General features: G+C 50.6%; 1 protein-coding gene across 1 annotated transcript; it reads right to left on the reverse strand.

Moving 5' to 3' along the window:
• Positions 1-766: 766 nt before the first annotated feature.
• SLC6A1 (solute carrier family 6 member 1) lies at positions 767-16,740 on the reverse strand. Its single transcript, XM_021695019.1, has 14 exons — positions 16,496-16,740; positions 15,974-16,105; positions 15,286-15,386; positions 14,292-14,401; positions 12,557-12,689; positions 9,610-9,744; positions 9,300-9,403; positions 8,868-8,992; positions 7,351-7,463; positions 6,824-6,955; positions 5,305-5,407; positions 3,772-3,872; positions 3,196-3,363; positions 767-1,398 (listed from the first exon to the last, which is right to left on the reverse strand). The coding sequence occupies exons 1-14, from the start codon at positions 16,731-16,733 to the stop codon at positions 1,294-1,296; spliced, it is 1,800 nt and encodes a 599-aa protein (XP_021550694.1). The 5' UTR covers positions 16,734-16,740; the 3' UTR covers positions 767-1,293.
• Positions 16,741-17,187: the final 447 nt, after the last annotated feature.

Below are 17,187 nucleotides of genomic sequence, written 5' to 3' on the forward strand. Positions count from 1 at the left end.
GTGAGCTAACTAGCTAAGGAGCTACGGGGAACAACATACGATTTGCTACATGGGAAACCATCTTCCTGGCAAATGAGAAACGCTGAGTCACTGGAGCTTGCAAGAAACTGTCTTTGCCTGATCTGCCACCGCCACCACCACCGCCACCGCCACGGAGCCCAATTCCAGAAAGAAACAAATACTACTTCTTGATGACGCCGTTTAATCTTGGAAGCACTTTGGGGGAGGGGGTGTGCGGGTGGTCTGGATTAACACTAGCTCCTCAGTTAGTGGGCTGGGGAGATTTTAGTGGCAGTGAGGGGGGGGGATTCCCACTGAGGAATATGAACAAAGAAGGCAGCATTTTTGACTGGGGTGGCAGTGAGGACACAGCTGAAGGGGAAGCCGGAAAAAGAACTGCATCCATTTTGACTCAAGGACAGACAAACCTTCACCTTGATTTCCTCTGCACCTGATTTGTGCTCCATAAAACGGGCAGCCTAAGAGAAACTGGGGCTCCTGATTAGGGAATTTCCCCAGCGGGATCTTAGGCCCCCAGAATGGCAATAAAAAAAAAAAGTCAATTGTGCTTGTGGCAGTATTCCAAGGAGGGAGTGAGGGAGCTGGGCTGTCTGTAATGATCGCTATTGGGCCAGGGGCAATCAGCATGGCCTGGCTAGGAGGGGGCAAGGAAGGACGCTCTGCAGATTGATGGAGACGCAGCAGCAGCTTCGGGGAATACTGATGGAGGTCCCTGGGGTTGTTTTGTCAAGCTGCCTCGGGAAAGATAAACAAAAAAAAAAAAAAATGAAAGTCAGAGCTCCGCGGGCTCCCTGCTACTTAAGAGTGAGCTCTCCCTGGAAATCCCCATTATACAAAATGCCCTTTTCATGTGTTCAGAGCAGTGTTCCGACGGAACCGAACTCCAGCAAAGTCTGAGATAAGAGTCATGGGTTTCGGCAGTAAGAGAACAGTCAGCAATATGACTAAAAGCCACGAGTGTGTGGCCTCACCGCATCACACTCGCTGGCAGGATAAAAATGATCTACCGCACAGTCACAGAGGCTGATTGCTTGATGCTTATGGGGCCCGGATTCAAAAGGTCACCAGCGTGCAGGTGCTGGTTCTTTGCCCAGGGCTGAGCCCACCGGGGGTGTGACTGTCCCCCACCTCCCCTCTCTTTGCATGGTGATGGTGTCTGGACTCGCCACTCGAGGTAGGTTGAGATAGACGGTATCTTCAGACATCAAGTGGTGGTCATGTTCAGCCAGGTTGGGGGGTGAGAGTGTCAGGTCGGCAAGCCGCCAGACACCCCTAGATGTAGGCCTCTTTGCTGGCTGAGCCGCTGGCCTGGGGCTGCTCCGGACCGTTCTCTGGGCGAACGATGTCTTCACTGGGCTGGATCATGACCTGGATGCGCTGTTGGGCACCAGGGAGAATTTGGGCTGGGAGGAGGGAGACTGGCCGCTCCATTCCCCCACCTCTTTTCAGGTCTATCCTGCCTGTTTTGCCTTCAAAATGCACCCAGACTCTGGCCTCGTCCCCACATCCTCCATACTCTCTGGCCCCCTCAATGCTCCTCACACATGTCAAACATGCACCTTCCTCAGGGCCTTTGCACTTGCTGTGCCCTCTGTCTGAGACATCCTTCTTTTCAGATAATTACACAGCTCGATCTCACTCAAGACCTCCTTAGGTCTTGGCTCAGTATTACCTTCTCAGCAAGGCCTCACTCAGCACTCCCTAAAACCCCTTTCTACTCTATTTTTCTCCAAGGTACTCATCCCTATGTAACATGTTTTTATTTTGTTGATTGTTGGTCTTCCTCTACTAGAATATAAGCCCCAGAAGGGTGGGATTTTTGCCTATTTTTCTCATGACTGTGTCTCTATTACTGAGAATACTGTCTGGCACATAGTAGGTGTTCAATACCTATTTCCTGAATGGATGAATTTCCCCCTACCTTCTCTACACATATTCCCTGAAATCCTATCCCTTCAGATCACACACTGTCTTCAGATGTGCCCATTCCTGGGTTGCACAGGCTGTGCTCCCCTCCTCAAGTACACGGCCTTTGCCTCTCCTCCACTCCCAGACCTGACTTGACTGCCTTTTGCAGCTCAGCAGAGGATTGTGGAAAATGAAAGCATTGGGCCTGGAGCTGGAAGAAGGGGCTGCAAGCATCAGCTCTCCTAATAACTTATTGCAAGGGGTGGGGAAGTGGTTTCTTGCTTGACCTCAGTTTCTGCATTGTGAAAGGAGGAGGCTGGTCCAGGGGCTACACGTGAATCCCCACCATGTCTTCCTTAGGCCACAGACCATAGAGCTCTCTCTTCTGGCTCTGATTGGTCTGGAAGGTCCATCTTAGTAGAAATAAGGTTGAGAACCACTGATCCAAAGTCTCCCAGCTGTGGTCCTCCATATTCTGATTGTCCACTTCTCCCCAGTGAAATCTTCTCAGCGTACACTTAATCCATCAATGTCGCTAGCACCTGGGTACCTCCAGCACTGCCTTGTTTCACTTGAGAATTCGATAATAATTTAACAAAGAGCTGGTGTGGACCTAGAATATGCTAGCGGGCCTCTGCTGAGGGCAGCATGCCTTACATTATACTTCCTTGAGGGCAAGACCACGTTTCATCTTTATCAAGCCCACAAAAGGGGTCTAGAGTAAGCCTATAATACAAGGGACCCCACCCTTCACCTGTTTCAAACCCCTGAGGCTCTACATTACTCTCAAGATAAAGTCAAGAGTTCTTGTCCTAATTTTCAAGGCCCTCCATGATCTGGCCTGACTTTCTTACATCCCCAACCTCATCTCTTATCACCCCTTCTGCAACCTTCTCCACTCTACCCTCCAGCCACAATGATCTCCTTTCAGTTCACCAAATGCTGTTCATACCCCTGGGCCTTTGCACATGCTTCCCACCCCCTTCTAGGAACATTCTTTCTGCTTCTACTTTTAACTCTGGCTCATCTTTAGGCTTCTTCTTAGCTATCCCCTCTTTTAAGAAGCCTTCCTTAACTCTCTTCAAGCCAGGCAGGGCTAACCGATCTCCCTGGTTTACCCGAATCATGGCACTTCCAACATTCTGTTGCCATTGGATATTGAGTTGTCTATTTCCTAACTAGACTGTGAGCTCCACAAGGTAGGGGCCGTGCCCAACACAGTAGAGGAAGGGGACTAGCAATCTGAAGGGTGAAGAAGGGACTTACCTGCTTCAGGGAGCCCTTTAAGGTGAGGAACATGTAGGCCATGTACCCAGGGATGAGGACCATGGAAGACAGAGCCATAAGCCAGCCCACGCCCTGGCCCCACTTGGGGAAGACGTAGTTTCCCATGGTGAGAGGAGTCATCTGCACAGCACTGAAAATGAACACACCCTGGGGAGGGGGGAGGGGGATGGGACACAGTCAGTCCCCCAGATTGGACAACCAAAGCCCCTTCCTAGACCCTGAAGCTGATAGGTCCACTCACCACCTCCCTTGCCATGAGGCTGACCCTCAAAAGGGCCCTTGTGGGGGCCAGCTAGCTGGATGATGCTGGCAGGGTGAGCCCGGGTCCCTCAGCGGTCAAATGGGGGCAAGAATGCCTATTTTGCTGAGGTTTTCGAAGATGATGTAATGTGTCTGGTGTCATGTGGGGCACAGAGTAGATGCTCAGCAAATGGGATGGAGTAGTATTATTAGGGAATGGGCGCCTTTGCCTCCAGAAGTTTCTCTCTGGACCTGAGTCACCCCAGGGACTGGCCTGGCCTCATCCTAACAGGGCTGGTCAGGACTTGTCCTTACCGCTACAATGATTGGGGTGAAGAAGGACCAGCAGAGTTTCCACCAGATGCAGGGCCTGGAGCCAACCATCTCTTGGATGTTGTCATAGAATCGGTTAACACCTGTGACATTTGGAGTGAGAGCAGGAGGGATGAATGAGCTGTGGGCACTGCAGGCTCCAAATCTCAATCTGCCACTTTCAGGCAGTATGACCACAGGCAAGTTACCTGGCCTCTAGGAGCTTCAGCCTCTTTGTAACACGGGGCTAACGCTCTGGGGGGGGTCCTTGTTATCTAAGCATCAATAACCCCCAGCAAGTGGGTTGTGTGAGAAAGCCAGGCACCTCACATGAAAATATCCACCATCAAAGGATTATGCTTATAAAGGATGTCCTCACCTCTCTCAGTTTCCTCCCACCCAACAGCTAGCCTAGCCATTCCTTCAAAGCTCTACTGGACAGAGCGGGTTTCCCCACTTCTCTAATGCTATAAGCAACCGGTGACAGACTGCAAAGAACACCAAATCTTGCAAAACACCACAGGTGTCATGAAGTTCCCAAGACTGACACTGGGCATCACTCGGATTCTGAGCAAAGCCCCTGACCAGTGAGGAAGCCAGTTGTGGGGGAAGGGGGATGGCAAGGAGGGGGTGGCGAAGAAAGTACGTGAATATCAAGGACTAAGAGGGACCCAGGAAAACAGTTTGAACACACTGTCATGCTGGGATAATCAAAGTGCAGGGAAGGACATTCTTTTGACTACCATGCAGCGGCGTCTGGAACCTCAGCCCACAAAATAAACAAACAAAACCATCATTTCCTCCAGTCTTTGTTGTAAGGGAGTGCATACTTTTCATCATAGCCCCATTTTTGTGAAGTATTTCACTTTAGAACTTTGTCTTTTGTAGTTTTGGTGTCACTTTTCTAGATAAAATCTCAAACCCTCTTATCCCAAAATTTATGAAGAAATTTTGGCTCCCGTTTTAAATGGATTTATTTAACCCATCTTAGGGTGTCCCCTAAATACAAGACCCCCTGTGCTAGCTTTATCAGATTTCTGTGAGGACTGAATACAGTTGACCCTTGAACAATGTGGCAGCTAGGGGCTCTGACTTCCCCACCCCCACGCAGTCAAAAATCCACATATAACTTCTGACTCCCCCAAAACTTAACCACCAATAGCCTACTGTTGACTGGAAGCCTTACCAATACCAAACAATTGATTAATACATATTTCGTATGTTCTATGTATTTATATACTGTGTCTTGCAATAAAGTCAGCTAGAGAAAAGAAATGTTATTAAGAAAATCTTAAGGAAGAGAAAATACATTTATAGTACTGTACTGTATCAAAATGAGTATCAAAAAAATACCGTATTGTATTTATACACAGAACAAGTAGGGTGTGCTGTTCCAACCTGGGTCGTTCAAGGGTCAACTGTCAACTAATGTATAGGAAGGGCTTGGTGTTCAAGCTGTAACTGTTGAATGATGATTGAAGAGAGGAATGAATGAATGAATGAGGGAGGGAAGGAGGAAGGAGGGTTGACACTCACCGTAAAACCAGGAAATGGAGACACATTCGAAGAACACGAGGAAGAGCAGACTCATGCCACTAGCAGAGTAGTAATCAAACAGTTTGAAGACATAGATGCCCCCCTAAAAGAGGAAAAGCTGTGAGAGGGGGTCCACTTCCCACCAGGGCCCAGGGCACTCAGTTCACAGCCAACATGGGCTCTGCAGCCTGGCAAGGTAGGTGTGAGACAACACTGCAGCGAGGAGGCTTGAGGGAAGATTAAAAGAAGCATCGAGGGCCTAGTAACTAGGAGAGGGTGTGATCATTGACTCCCTGGGAATTGGGAAGATGTCCGGGGAAGAGAAATGCTCCATGTCTGGGAATGTTCGAGGACTGAGAGAGGAGCTGGTCATCAGAGCCATCTCTCCACAAAGTTAAATCAGTTATGTCTTTCCCCTGCTTAAAACCTTCCATGGCTCTCAACATCAAAAAGTTGAGAGAATAAAATAAAATAAAATAAAATAAAATAAAAAACAAAATCCAAATGGCTTTGGCCTGTAAGTTCCTGCATGAACTGGTTCTGTCCACCCTACCTGTCTGCTCACTCCCTCTGCCCCTCAAACTTACCAAGCTCATGCATACCTCAGGGCCTTTGCACCTGCTATGCTCATTTCCCCCGGTTGTCTCTTCCTCATCATTTGAGTCTCAGCTCAACTGCCACTTCCTCACAGGGCCCTGTCCTGACTACGGTGTCTGAGGTAGCGTCCCTCCTACCCTCACCGGTCATTCCCTGCCCCACTACTATCTTTTCTTCATGGCACTGAACACTCTCTGAAATGATTTAATTTGTTTGTCAGTCTTGTCCGCCAAAGCATAAGCTCTAAGAGAGTAGATATTGTGTCTGTCCTGCTAACTGCTGAATTTCCAGGATCATCACAGGCCCGTGGTGAATGTTTTAACAGCCATGGAGGAATAAAAGGACAAATGAACAATATTCTGGGAATGAACTGTATTTGAATCCAGGGGGTAGTTTTGTGGATCATAAAGCAGACCCACAGACCCACTGAGTTCATGGCTTTCAGGTCATTTATATTTATTGTACAATTCATCAGTTTATGTGTATGCCTTCTGACTAGACCAGGAGGGCCTTGAACACAGAGAAGACTGCTTATTACTATCAATAGTAAAAGAAAAATGGGAGTGAGAAGAAGGGGCAGTGTCATTGCCAAAGGCCCAACTCTAGCTCGACTGTCTAATTAATTTGTGTGCGTTTTTAAAAACTCAGTCCCTGTATCCTCTCCTTCCAGAAGCAGTCCCGGGTGCCCCAGGCTGAGTTAGGGACTGTATTCTCCAGCTGTGTCTTATCTTTTCTAGCTCAGTGTCTGTGTCTCCCACCCTCCCACACTGAGCACAGGGTCCCCATCTGCCTCACTGCTGTGTGTGCAGGGCTTGGCACAGAGATGGTGCTCAAGGAACAGACGAAGGGTGGGATGGCACGAGGCTGGGGTGGAGAGGTGTGCCTGGGCACCAGAGGTGTGCCCGGTGCCTGGTGAGCTCACCTGGGTGATGTTGGAGAGGCCGATCAGGTAGGAGACGATGCAGACAGCCGCAATGAAGAGCTCCCTGCGGTTGCGGAGGAGCCTGGGGTACTCATCCACCAGGGCCGTGATAAAGCCCTCCACGGTGCAGAACTTCAAGGGGGACGAAGGTCAGCTACATGCAGCAGACCCCAGCCCCAACCCACCCAGGGCCTGACTCTGGGGCAAGACCAAAGGGCTCTGGCATTGTCGGGACAGCAGAGCCAAGGAAGCCCCAGGATCCAGGCCTGATTCTGCTTCTGCCTCTCTTTGTGACCTCAGGAGAGTCCCTTCCCTCTGGGCATCAGTTTCCCCATCTGGAAAATGGGGAAGGTGGCTGAGCTGATCCACCCTGAAGTCTCATGTGGTGGAACAGTCTAGGGGTCTGAAACTCTTGGCCATCTTCCTGGGGGCCTAAGAAAATGGCCAATGGCCTCCTCTCCCTGCTTGCTCCCAGACCAACAAGGCTGGGTGGGGGCTCCGCCAGGTGCCAGGAAGGGTGTCCTCACCTGGCTGTCAATGCCCAGCATGAGCAGCATCGAGAAGAAAAGGATGGCCCAGAGGGGAGAGATGGGGAGCTGGGTCACCGCCTCCGGGTATGCCAGGAACGCCAATCCAGGGCCTGTGGCGGGAAGGACAAAAAAGGAAAAAAAAGGTACTAGGCACCTACCGCATACCAGCACACCACCCACTTTTTAAGCTTTATTGCATTTCATCTTCGGAGTAAACTTTTGGGTGAGTGTTGTCAGCACCCCCTTTCCTAGATGAGGATACAGGGTGTGCGTAGGTGGGGGAGGCAGTAGGGTTGGGTCCAGGGGCCATGGTACCAGTGAGATGAAAGGAAGGACTGTGGTGGTTTGGCCCGTGGTGGGGACAGTGCAGGTGCAGAGAGGTGGCCAGATGGAGAGATACTTAGGAGGTGGAATGGGCAGGTCCTGGTATTGGTTGGTTTATGGAGTGAAGGTGAAGGAAGGGTCCAGAATGATGCTGGGGCTGTCCTGGGTACGGGATGGTGGCACCCTTTGCTGCAGTGGGGAGCCCAGCGAAGGGGAAGGTTTAAAGAAGTCAGTTTGGGACATACTGTGTTTGAGTGTCTGGGTGGGGCTTACTCAAGAGATGAGGGGAAACCTTGGAAGGTGAAGGAAAGAAACTGTAACCTCCCTGGGTCTGGCTCAGAAAAGGGGGGTGGTGCCTGGGGAATGCCAGAGAAACGAGCTGGCCCTTGTAGAGAAGATGAGGACATCAGTGGAGAAAGTTCCTTTCCACATGACCAGCACTGTTCTCCATGATAGGGAAGGGACAAGTCCTATTGCCTCCCCAAGCCCCAGGGACTCTGCTGTGCACATAGTGGGTCCCTCATGTTCACATAGTGGGTCCTTCATGTTCACTGCTTTCCCCACTGAGCAGGGAGGCAGGGGTTGCCTGGGGCTCTCCTCTGACCCTGCAGCATTGATGACTGTGTGGTGAGCAGAGTGGGTACAGCCTGCTTGGTGAGAACACGTTTGGGACAAAAGCAAAGATTTAGGCACTTTGTGTCATGGTGGTGAGCATGTCTGAGTTGGAACAAGGTTTATATCCCAGGGGACAAGAGTCGGTCTTCTCCCTGCAAAAGGCAGGATTGTGCTGGAAGTGCCAGTATGGTCAGGTGATTAAGAGCCCAAGCTTTTTGATCAGCCAGGTCTGTGCTCAACTCCAGTTCCATCACCTCTCTAGCTTGGTGGACATGGTCCATGAGCCTCAGTTTCCTCACCCAGTAAATGCAGTAAGAAAGCATGGACTCCATAGTGTTGGAAAGTTTCACGTAAAATGCTCCCTGCTCTGCCTGGCACCTCGTGATGCTCAGTGCCAGGGAGCCGACACACCACACTCATCCCTGTCTCAGGGCCTTTCTACCGGCTCTTCCCTCTGCCTGCACGCTAATCCTCTGGCTCCTGCTGGTGATGGCGGTAAGGACCACAGATGCCTGCCTGCCACAGAGGCCCCCTCCCACCCCAGGAGCCCTGGCCCTCCCATGTGTGGCGCTGACCTGAGGCCGCCACATCAGCAATGGACCTCTTGGTGACATGGGCCATGAAGCCCACGATGGAGAAAATGACAAATCCCGCGAACATGCTGGTGCAGGAATTGATACAGCAGACAATGATGGAGTCCCTGCAGAGAAGAAAGGGTGGACTCAGCGAGGATGAGGCTGGCAAGGAGGTGAGCCAGGAGCAGTGGTTAGCGAGGGGCAAGGGGCGGGGCCAGAAGAGGGTACGTGGGAGCAGGGCTGCAGGGCAGGTGGCCCCACCCCAACCCAGGGAGGGGGGAACCGGAAGGAGTGGCCCGGAAATGACTTACTTGGAACGGAGTTGAAAGTGGAGAAAGGCCACGGGACGTGATCTATAAGGGGAGTGGCCGCATGTGGGCGTGGCGTTAGCGGGGCGTGGCCGGGAAGGAAGGGGCTCCTGGGCTCTCTCACCTGTAGACATTGTTGTGGAAAGAGTTATAGCTCCCAAGAGCGATCAGGGATCCCAGGCCCAGTCCGTAGGAGAAGAAGATCTGGGTTGCCGCATCCAGCCACACCTATAGGTAGAATGAAGAAAAAATAGTCAAAATTATAATCATAGCCACAGTGCCCCATGGCCCTTTACATGTGGTAATCAGCTGTACCTGGCAACCATATCAGTTTACATATGAGGTTAGAGAGGTACAGTGACTTATCCTAAAGCTGGTAAATGGTGGCTCAGGTCTCAAGTGTGCTCTTAACTCAGCCGGTGGAGGCCACTCACCTCAGAGTCAGACAGCTTGCGGAAGTTGGGTGTGATGTAGAAGAGGATGCCCTCCTTGGCCCCAGGCAGCGTAACTCCACGGAAGAACAGGATGATCAGCATGATGTACGGATAAGTGGCGGAGAAGTAAACCACCTGGGAGGAAAGTTGGCACCGATGGCCCCTCCAGCGTGCCCATTCTTTCCCTCCCCCCACTTCACTTACATCAGTGTCTGTTGTGGCCCTGGGCTTACTTCCAGTTCATCTTCCTCCAGGAAGCTTTCCCTGGATTCCTAACCAGCTGTATTTGTCCACTTTTCTGAAGCCTCTCCTTGGAGTCTCAACCAACCAGGCCAGCACCTGGTTTTCCCTTTCCCCTACCCCTCCTTTATTTTTTGACTTTTGTCTAAATTATTCAGGTAAAACAAAGTGTCAGGAAAATTTTAAAGTTACACACACACACACACACACACACACACACTTAAAGTTCTCTTCAACCGCCCATAGAATTTAAGTTAGGTGAAAGGGAGGGCTTGTCTTGTTCACTTCTGTTTTCCCAGCACCTAGAACAATCCACGGTTTATAGGAGACCCTGGATAAATGCCTAATACATAAATGCACGGATGTTAACACATTAATGTTCTTCTTTGGAGACTGTGCAATGCATGTATGATCACATTTTCTTACAAAATGATGCTCCAATTATGTGCTTGCTTTTTCATTTAACATGTCTAAAATTAAAAAAAAGCAGTGCATACGTTGTTTACTAACCATTGTTTTATTGCCTCATAACAATGTGATTTTTAATTATGCAAAATAGTCCCTCAGGAGGTTCTACCATCCTCTTTAAAGTCTCCCCTACTGTTATCCATTCATGTGAATCTCACTAATAATACATTGGAAACCCTTGTGTATAAAACTTTGTCTACAAAATTATTATACCATTCTTGGGAAAATTTTCTAGAAGTAGAATTACTGACTAAAAAGGGATAAACTTCTTAATGGCTTGTGATCCATATTGCCCAATTACCTTCCAGAAACGGGACTTTGTCCAGCATTTCAGAGCACACCTTCCCCACAAATGTGCCAGTACTGAGTATAATCATTAAAAATATTTTTCTTTTTGCCAAATTGATAATCAGAAGACTGATTTCATTGTCTGAAATTACATTTGCCCGCTATTGTGAAAAAGCAGTTTTCAAGCTCAATAATCCTTGTTATCTCACAGTCTGATGTGACCCTATTTTCTGGACTGCATGAACTGTTCTCTGGGTTAGTTTCATTTCCCTGAATGGATCTTAGATTCTTCAGGGTTAGGAAAGGTAGCCATGATCCACCAGAAAACCCACTGTACTTGGAAATAGGAAAAGGGAATTTGAAGTCATCTATGGCATCTATAGGCTGTGCGATGTTGGGTCAATTTCTTATCCTCCCTGAGCCTTGATTTTTCTGGTCTGGAAAATAGGTACAATCAACCTGCCGACTCAGAAAGGTCAGTTGTATGTATGTATACAACATGCTTAATATATATCGCCTAGGTCTTTACTTGAATCTGTCTTCCACATTTAGCATGGAGTCAGGTACACAGTAGGTGCTCAGTAAATGTTTACTGATAGCTTGGATGACTCACTCAAAAGACAATTGATACCATGCACTGTCTACCCAGTAGATGCTAGGCATATGCTACATACTCTGCATAGTTCATTCTCCTTAGTCTTTATGACAACCCCGTAAGGTACTATTATTGTACCCATTTAACAGATGAGGAGATAGAGACACAGAGAGGTGAAATGACTTGCCCAAGCACAGGTATCGGGAGATTGAGATTCAAGCTCAGCTCTATCTCTTCCAGAGCCCCTAGGCCCTACATTCTTCTGCTTCTTAAAGTTGGGCTGGGAGACACCTGTGCCCTCCTCCTGTCTGCTTAACCTAGGGATGCATCAGAGAGGTTTTGACATTGGCTTTTGATCTAAGAACTGGTAGGTCCAAAGGTCCCACCAGACTGGTATTGGGCAGTTTTTCATCAGCCATACTCATGCCCAAGTATGGAATTTGTGAAGGTTCTGTTTTGCTCATGTCAGCTTGGGTAGTCCTGACCTCCTTGCTCCAGCATGATTCAGTTCAAATCCCTTTTCTCCCTTACTTGCTGTCAGAACTCAGACAGCTTTCCTCTAAGTTACCTTCAGGCCAGGGTCCAGTGAGAGCCTGGGCTATCTTCTGTCCCTGGACCCCTGGGGCGGGGCTTTAAGGGGAAAAGGGTGGGAGTAAGGCCAAGTCCCTTCCCCCAACTTGATTGGCAAGCTCCCCAGATGTCCTCAGGCTGGGCCCCCCCAGCTTGACCTGGCTCTGCCCTTGCTGATAATAAAAACAAAAACAAGTACAATTCCTCTCGGTACCTGCCGAGGGCTTTACAAAATCACCATCCCATTTGATTCTCCTGACAAACCAACAGATAAGCCTCATTTTTCAGAGGAGGAAACTGAGTTTCAGAGAGGTGAAGTGATCTGCCTGATGTCACCTAGCCAAGTCAACAGCCGAGCTGGGATCCGAACTCAGGACTATTTCAGTACAAAGGCTGAATATTTAACCATTCATCAATCCATCTCTGTTTCTCCTCCAAGGCGGGGATGTGGAATATTCATCTCTGGATCACCCTAAAACAAGGCTTGGTATGGTGGAAATGCTCAGGGACAGTTTGCTCAATGGTCCTTGAACAAAGTTTACCATCTGTTTTGTGATAGCTCTGTGTAACTGACTTACATTATCATATTCCATCCTCACACTGCCCAGAAGGTAGGTAGCGTTATTATTCCCATTTTATAGGAAAGAAAACCAAGGCAGGGAGAGATGCAGGGACCTGCTGTTCTCCAGGTTCGGTGGGGTTCCTGGAAGTGCAGACTCCTTGTGCAGGGCGGAAATGCCCTTGTAGACCCATCCCCTTCTGGTCCTCACTGTGCACATGCCTTACCTTTCCAGTCCAGCCAACACCCTTCCAGATACAGAAATACACAAGGATCCAGGCGATGGCCAGGGTGATGGCCAGAGGCCAGCGGATCTGTCCTGGCTTATCCAGCCCATCTGTCATTTGATGCATGTTCCGCCTGGTGGAACAGTGGAGGGAGCAGAAAGTCACATGGGGCTGGTGGGAGCTGGAGTGGCCTGGGGGTGCCCAGGGAATGATACCCCCGCCATGACTGTGCTGACGTCTGTGATCACTGAGACACAGGAGCTGGCAGGAGACTGTGGGGTCCATTATACTAACCGGTAGAAAGTGCTGTTTGCTCAAGGGACCTGCCGGTGCCTTATTTTGGCCACGATTATTGCTCACCTGTTTGGCTGCAGTACCTCCTAGCAGGACCCTCACCTTCATTTTTGCTCTATCCCTACTCCAGCCCCAGGGACCCTTCTAAATTATATGTCTGATCGGGTCACCCTCCTGCTTAAAACCCTGCAGTGAATAGCTCCCTACTGTCCTTGGAATGAAGCCCAACCACTCCAGGCCCACCTTGCAAGGCCCTCTGAGCTGGCCCTGCTTCTCTCTCCAGTCTCAGCTCATCCCCTCACCTGCGCCTGGCTTGCTCTCACCTGCCTCCAAGCCTTCATGCATTCTCTTCCTCCTGCTGACACCTGTCTCTCCCACGTGGTTTTCACCTTAGATGTCACTCCTCCCCTGGGCTCATCCAGGTATCAACTTGGGGCCCCTAGAGCACCCCGTGCATCCCCTCCTCCTAGCACTGGTCATCTGGCATTGCCACTCTGCCTGTTTGCTTATGTTTGCCATGTCTCTAACCAGACTGCACATAGTAGGTGCTCAAGAAACGTTTATTGACTAAATGGTTCAAGGCAATCCTAAAGGTGTGTGAGAGAATTCTATGTGGCAGATGCTGGAAAGAAGCAGCAGCCGGAGAAGAATCTGATTTTTATTTGTAAGGAGACTGCCTAGCCAAGGACATTTCTGCACAAAGAGACTCGCATCACGTGTTCGGACGCCTTCTGAGCACAGTTCCTCCTGGCAGCTTATGCAAGGTGCAGTGGAACCTTCCAGGGTGCTCCCAGACCCTTTTAAGCTGCCCAGCACAGATGCCTCCTTCATGCCAGAGAGACTTGGATCCTAAGACCTCTTTTTGTAAAATCAATACCCCAACACACATCTGTGATGTGCTCTTCTGAAGATACAATCAGCACAGCCTTCGCTATGAACCATGTGTGTGTGTGTGTATGTGTGTACGTGTGTGCGCACCTTTATTCCAAACAACTCTGGGTTTCTAAGTAGACTGGACTGGTTTTCCAGATGAACTGGGATTTTGTTGGCCTGTCCTGGCGATCCTTCTTGGCCTGTGCCGGTTACCCCCCTCCAGAGGCGCACCGTCTGCCCCTGTCCACCCTGCTCCATGCCCCAGGAGGCTGGCGGCTGGCGCTACCTCCCTGGCTCCCTGGCCCTCTGGCTTCTAACTAGGTTTGACCAATGGCAGGAGCCACTGGGCAGGAGGAGTGAGAAGGCAGGAATTCATTCTCTCCAGCTTGTGCCTAGTGGCCCTTTCCACGGCCCAGCTCTCTACGGGGGAGGAGAGGGCTTCACTCTCTCTTGTTTCTTCCTTAGCCCTGCGCACCTCCCCAGCTCCCATCATCTTTTTGAGGGTGTCTCTGTCTCCTGCTGGCCCTGGCTGACAGGCACCCCCCACCACTGACGGCCCCACACTTACTCCCAGAACTCGACCACGGCGCTGGTCATGTTGGTGGTGTTGACGATGCTGTAGTTGGAGAAGCAGCGGTCCGTGTTCCAGGGGTTGTCACACTGTTTCCACGGCAGCGTCTGCAAAGGCACAGACAAACCCTGTTGAGCCCCCAGGGGATGGCAACAGTGGTCCCAGTGCACTTTGTCCATCCTCACGGTCCCCTGCGCCTCTTCCAAGCCATCCATGATCTCACCGCCCCTTCCCAACAGCTCCCAGATGCAGGTCATGTTGAGATGCCCGTTGTGGAGATCAGAGAGGGGCAGCCACTTGCTCGAGATCACACAGCTCCTAAGTGTCAGAACTGAAATGTGAACCTTGATCATTTCACTCTGAAAACCAGCTTCCCAAGCTGTGCCATAAGGTCCCATGTGTTCGTCCCGGGGCCACTTCCCAGCTCTGTGACCTCGGGTAAGAGATCTCGCCTGTTTGACCCTCTGCACACTGATGTTAACAGTGACCACTGAACAGTACCTGTTCTTTGCGAGGTACAGTGCTAAGTAAGCCCTTTACACATATTTACTCCTTAATCCTCACAACAACTCTATGAGGCACGTTTCATTTTTACTTTCATTTTATTAATAAGGGCACAGTGGCTCAGAGAGGTTAAGCCACTTTCCCAAAGTTGCACAGCTGGTATATACTGGGATCAAGATTTGAACCCAGGCAGTCTGAGTCCATATGAAATGAGCTAACAACAGCCCCCTTAAGAGGGCATGTCAGGAGGATTAGATATCAGCCTACATGAAGCACCTGGCTCAGTGGCAGGCCCGGAGCAGGTGCTTGGTTCACGGTGCTATGACTTGTGGGGAGACAGGGGCTGCCGAAGACACACCATGTCCCTGATCCCCCCCCAACCCCCGCCAACCCAAGGAACAGCCCTATTAGCAGAATGGTAGTCCAGCAGAAGGACGGTGGGCTCTGGGTCTGGCTCCTTCTGGAGGGGGTCAAAGGGGCCACTCACTGTGGTGAAGGAATTGTACAGGTAGTAGATGGCCCAGGAGATGATAACGATGTAGTAGATGTTCAGCCAGAATGACAGCACAGCAGCAGCAAGGCCCACACCTGGGAGCGGACACGGCATCATGATATTGGTCTAAGAGAGCAGTAATAATAACTATCCCAGGGAGCCTCATTCTTATCATTTTCCATGATGTCCACCAGCTCACTGGACCTTGGAGACAGGTGTTATTGAGGCACTGAGGCTAAGAGAGAGGGAGAAACTTATCTAAGGTCACACACATCTGGCAAGGGAGGACTTGGGTCTGGGGCCCAGCACTGGCTGGTTGCAGGTGGGGCGGGGGTCTTGGCTTGCCAGGCAAGAATAATTCTCCATGTATCCATCTGAGGGTCTGTCAGGCACTGAGCAAGGAAGCAAAGGAAGTTGTACCCAACTCTGGCTGGGGAAATGAACTCACAGGACAGGGCAGGCTGATGTGTGTACGGGGTCTCTGGATTGAGGCCTCCTGCCCACCTCTGCTGCCCTAGATCCTAGCCAGGGCTGCCATCTGCCACCTGGCCCCTCCGAGGGCTCCACTCTGCTCAGAAGTGAACCAAGCATGTCCCTCTCTCCAGTGGGGCTGAGAGTGTCAGGAAGGCCCTGGTTTCACCATAGTTCTGTGGGCAGGAGCACTGCCACTCTGCAGACTTACCCTTGAACATGGGGGCCAGCTTCCACACCCCCAGGCCCCCGATGGACGTGTACTGGCCCAGGGAGCACTCCAGCAGGAAGAGTGGGACCCCCGCAAAGATGAGTGTCAGGAAGTAGGGGATCAGGAAGGCCCCTGTGGGGTTGAGAAGAGAGATGCTCATGGTCCCAAGGCTTTGGAGAAGCCCCATTCAGAGGGAGCATCATGGCAGGGCGTTCTGGGGGTCCCAGCCATAATTTCCCTACACTCTGCCTTCAAAGTAGCATCCACAGCCAAAATGAGGTCCAAGGATGTCCTTTGCTCAAACTATATCCCTTGTTCTTTGCAAAATGATGAGGTGAAATTTTGGTATCGTTAACAAAGGACAACTGTCCTTTGGGAATCTTTTGGTAAAGGGACAAAAACAGGAAACGGGGCCGGGTCTTTAGGGGGCCCCTTCCCCTAAGGTAGCCCCAGAAAATGCCCAAGCGTGACATACTTCAAGGGGTCCAGACCCAGCTGGGAGGTTGCCTGGCCAGCACCTACCGCCACCATTTTTGCCGCAGAGATAGGGGAATCTCCAGACGTTGCCCAGGCCAATGGCGTAGCCCACACAGGACATGAGGAAGTCAAAGCGGCCCTTCCATGTGTCCCGGTCCGGAAGGTCCGCCGCCTTCTTCTGCACCTTAACCACCAGAGTTTTGGGCTTGTCATTGGCCACAGGGGCCTCGCTGACCTCCGTGGAGATCTGCCCATCAGCCACCTTGCTGCCATTGGTCGCCATGTCTCGGAGTTTGGACATAGAGGTCCTGGCAGATGGACGTGTGATGTCGGCCCCGGTCCACGCAGACAGCAGGTTTGCGGCTCAAGGTCACCCTAGGAGAACAGAGGGGTGGGGTGACAGGCACAGAAGGGTGGCCAAATCCTGGAGTTGCCCCAAAATAACAAAAATAAAAGGACCCACAAACAAACTAGGGGCCAGAGAAGGCTCTCTCATCAGCTGTCTTTCTCCTGGAGGAAGGACGGTGCCTTCTGTTTCCAGACTTGTGTGTGGCGGATGTGGTGGGTTGACAGCTCCTGAACTAGCTTCAAACCTGCAAATCTGTGTCATGTGCCCTCTCTTAAGTGTCTTGCTCAGAGAAGAAAACTGAGGAGACCAAATTTCCTGACAGAAATATTAAGTGTTCCTCATCTTTGCCTCTTGGAGTGCAATTAGATTTTTCATACCCTGAGGCCAG

This window comes from Neomonachus schauinslandi, chromosome 1, assembly GCF_002201575.2.
Source record: "Neomonachus schauinslandi chromosome 1, ASM220157v2, whole genome shotgun sequence".
In the NCBI taxonomy this organism is placed as follows: domain Eukaryota; kingdom Metazoa; phylum Chordata; class Mammalia; order Carnivora; family Phocidae; genus Neomonachus; species Neomonachus schauinslandi.

Excerpts from the sequence above, each read along its gene's own strand:
- SLC6A1 (XM_021695019.1), bottom strand. The coding sequence starts at position 16,733 with ATGGCGACCAATGGCAGCAAGGTGGCTGATGGGCAGATCTCCACGGAG. Across the intron at positions 5,408-6,823 it reads GCCTCTCCAACATCACCCAG|GGGGGCATCTATGTCTTCAA; the intron begins GTGAGCTCACCA and ends TTCCTCTTTTAG. Across the intron at positions 1,399-3,195 it reads TAAAGGGCTCCCTGAAGCAG|CGCATCCAGGTCATGATCCA; the intron begins GTAAGTCCCTTC and ends GGTGCCCAACAG.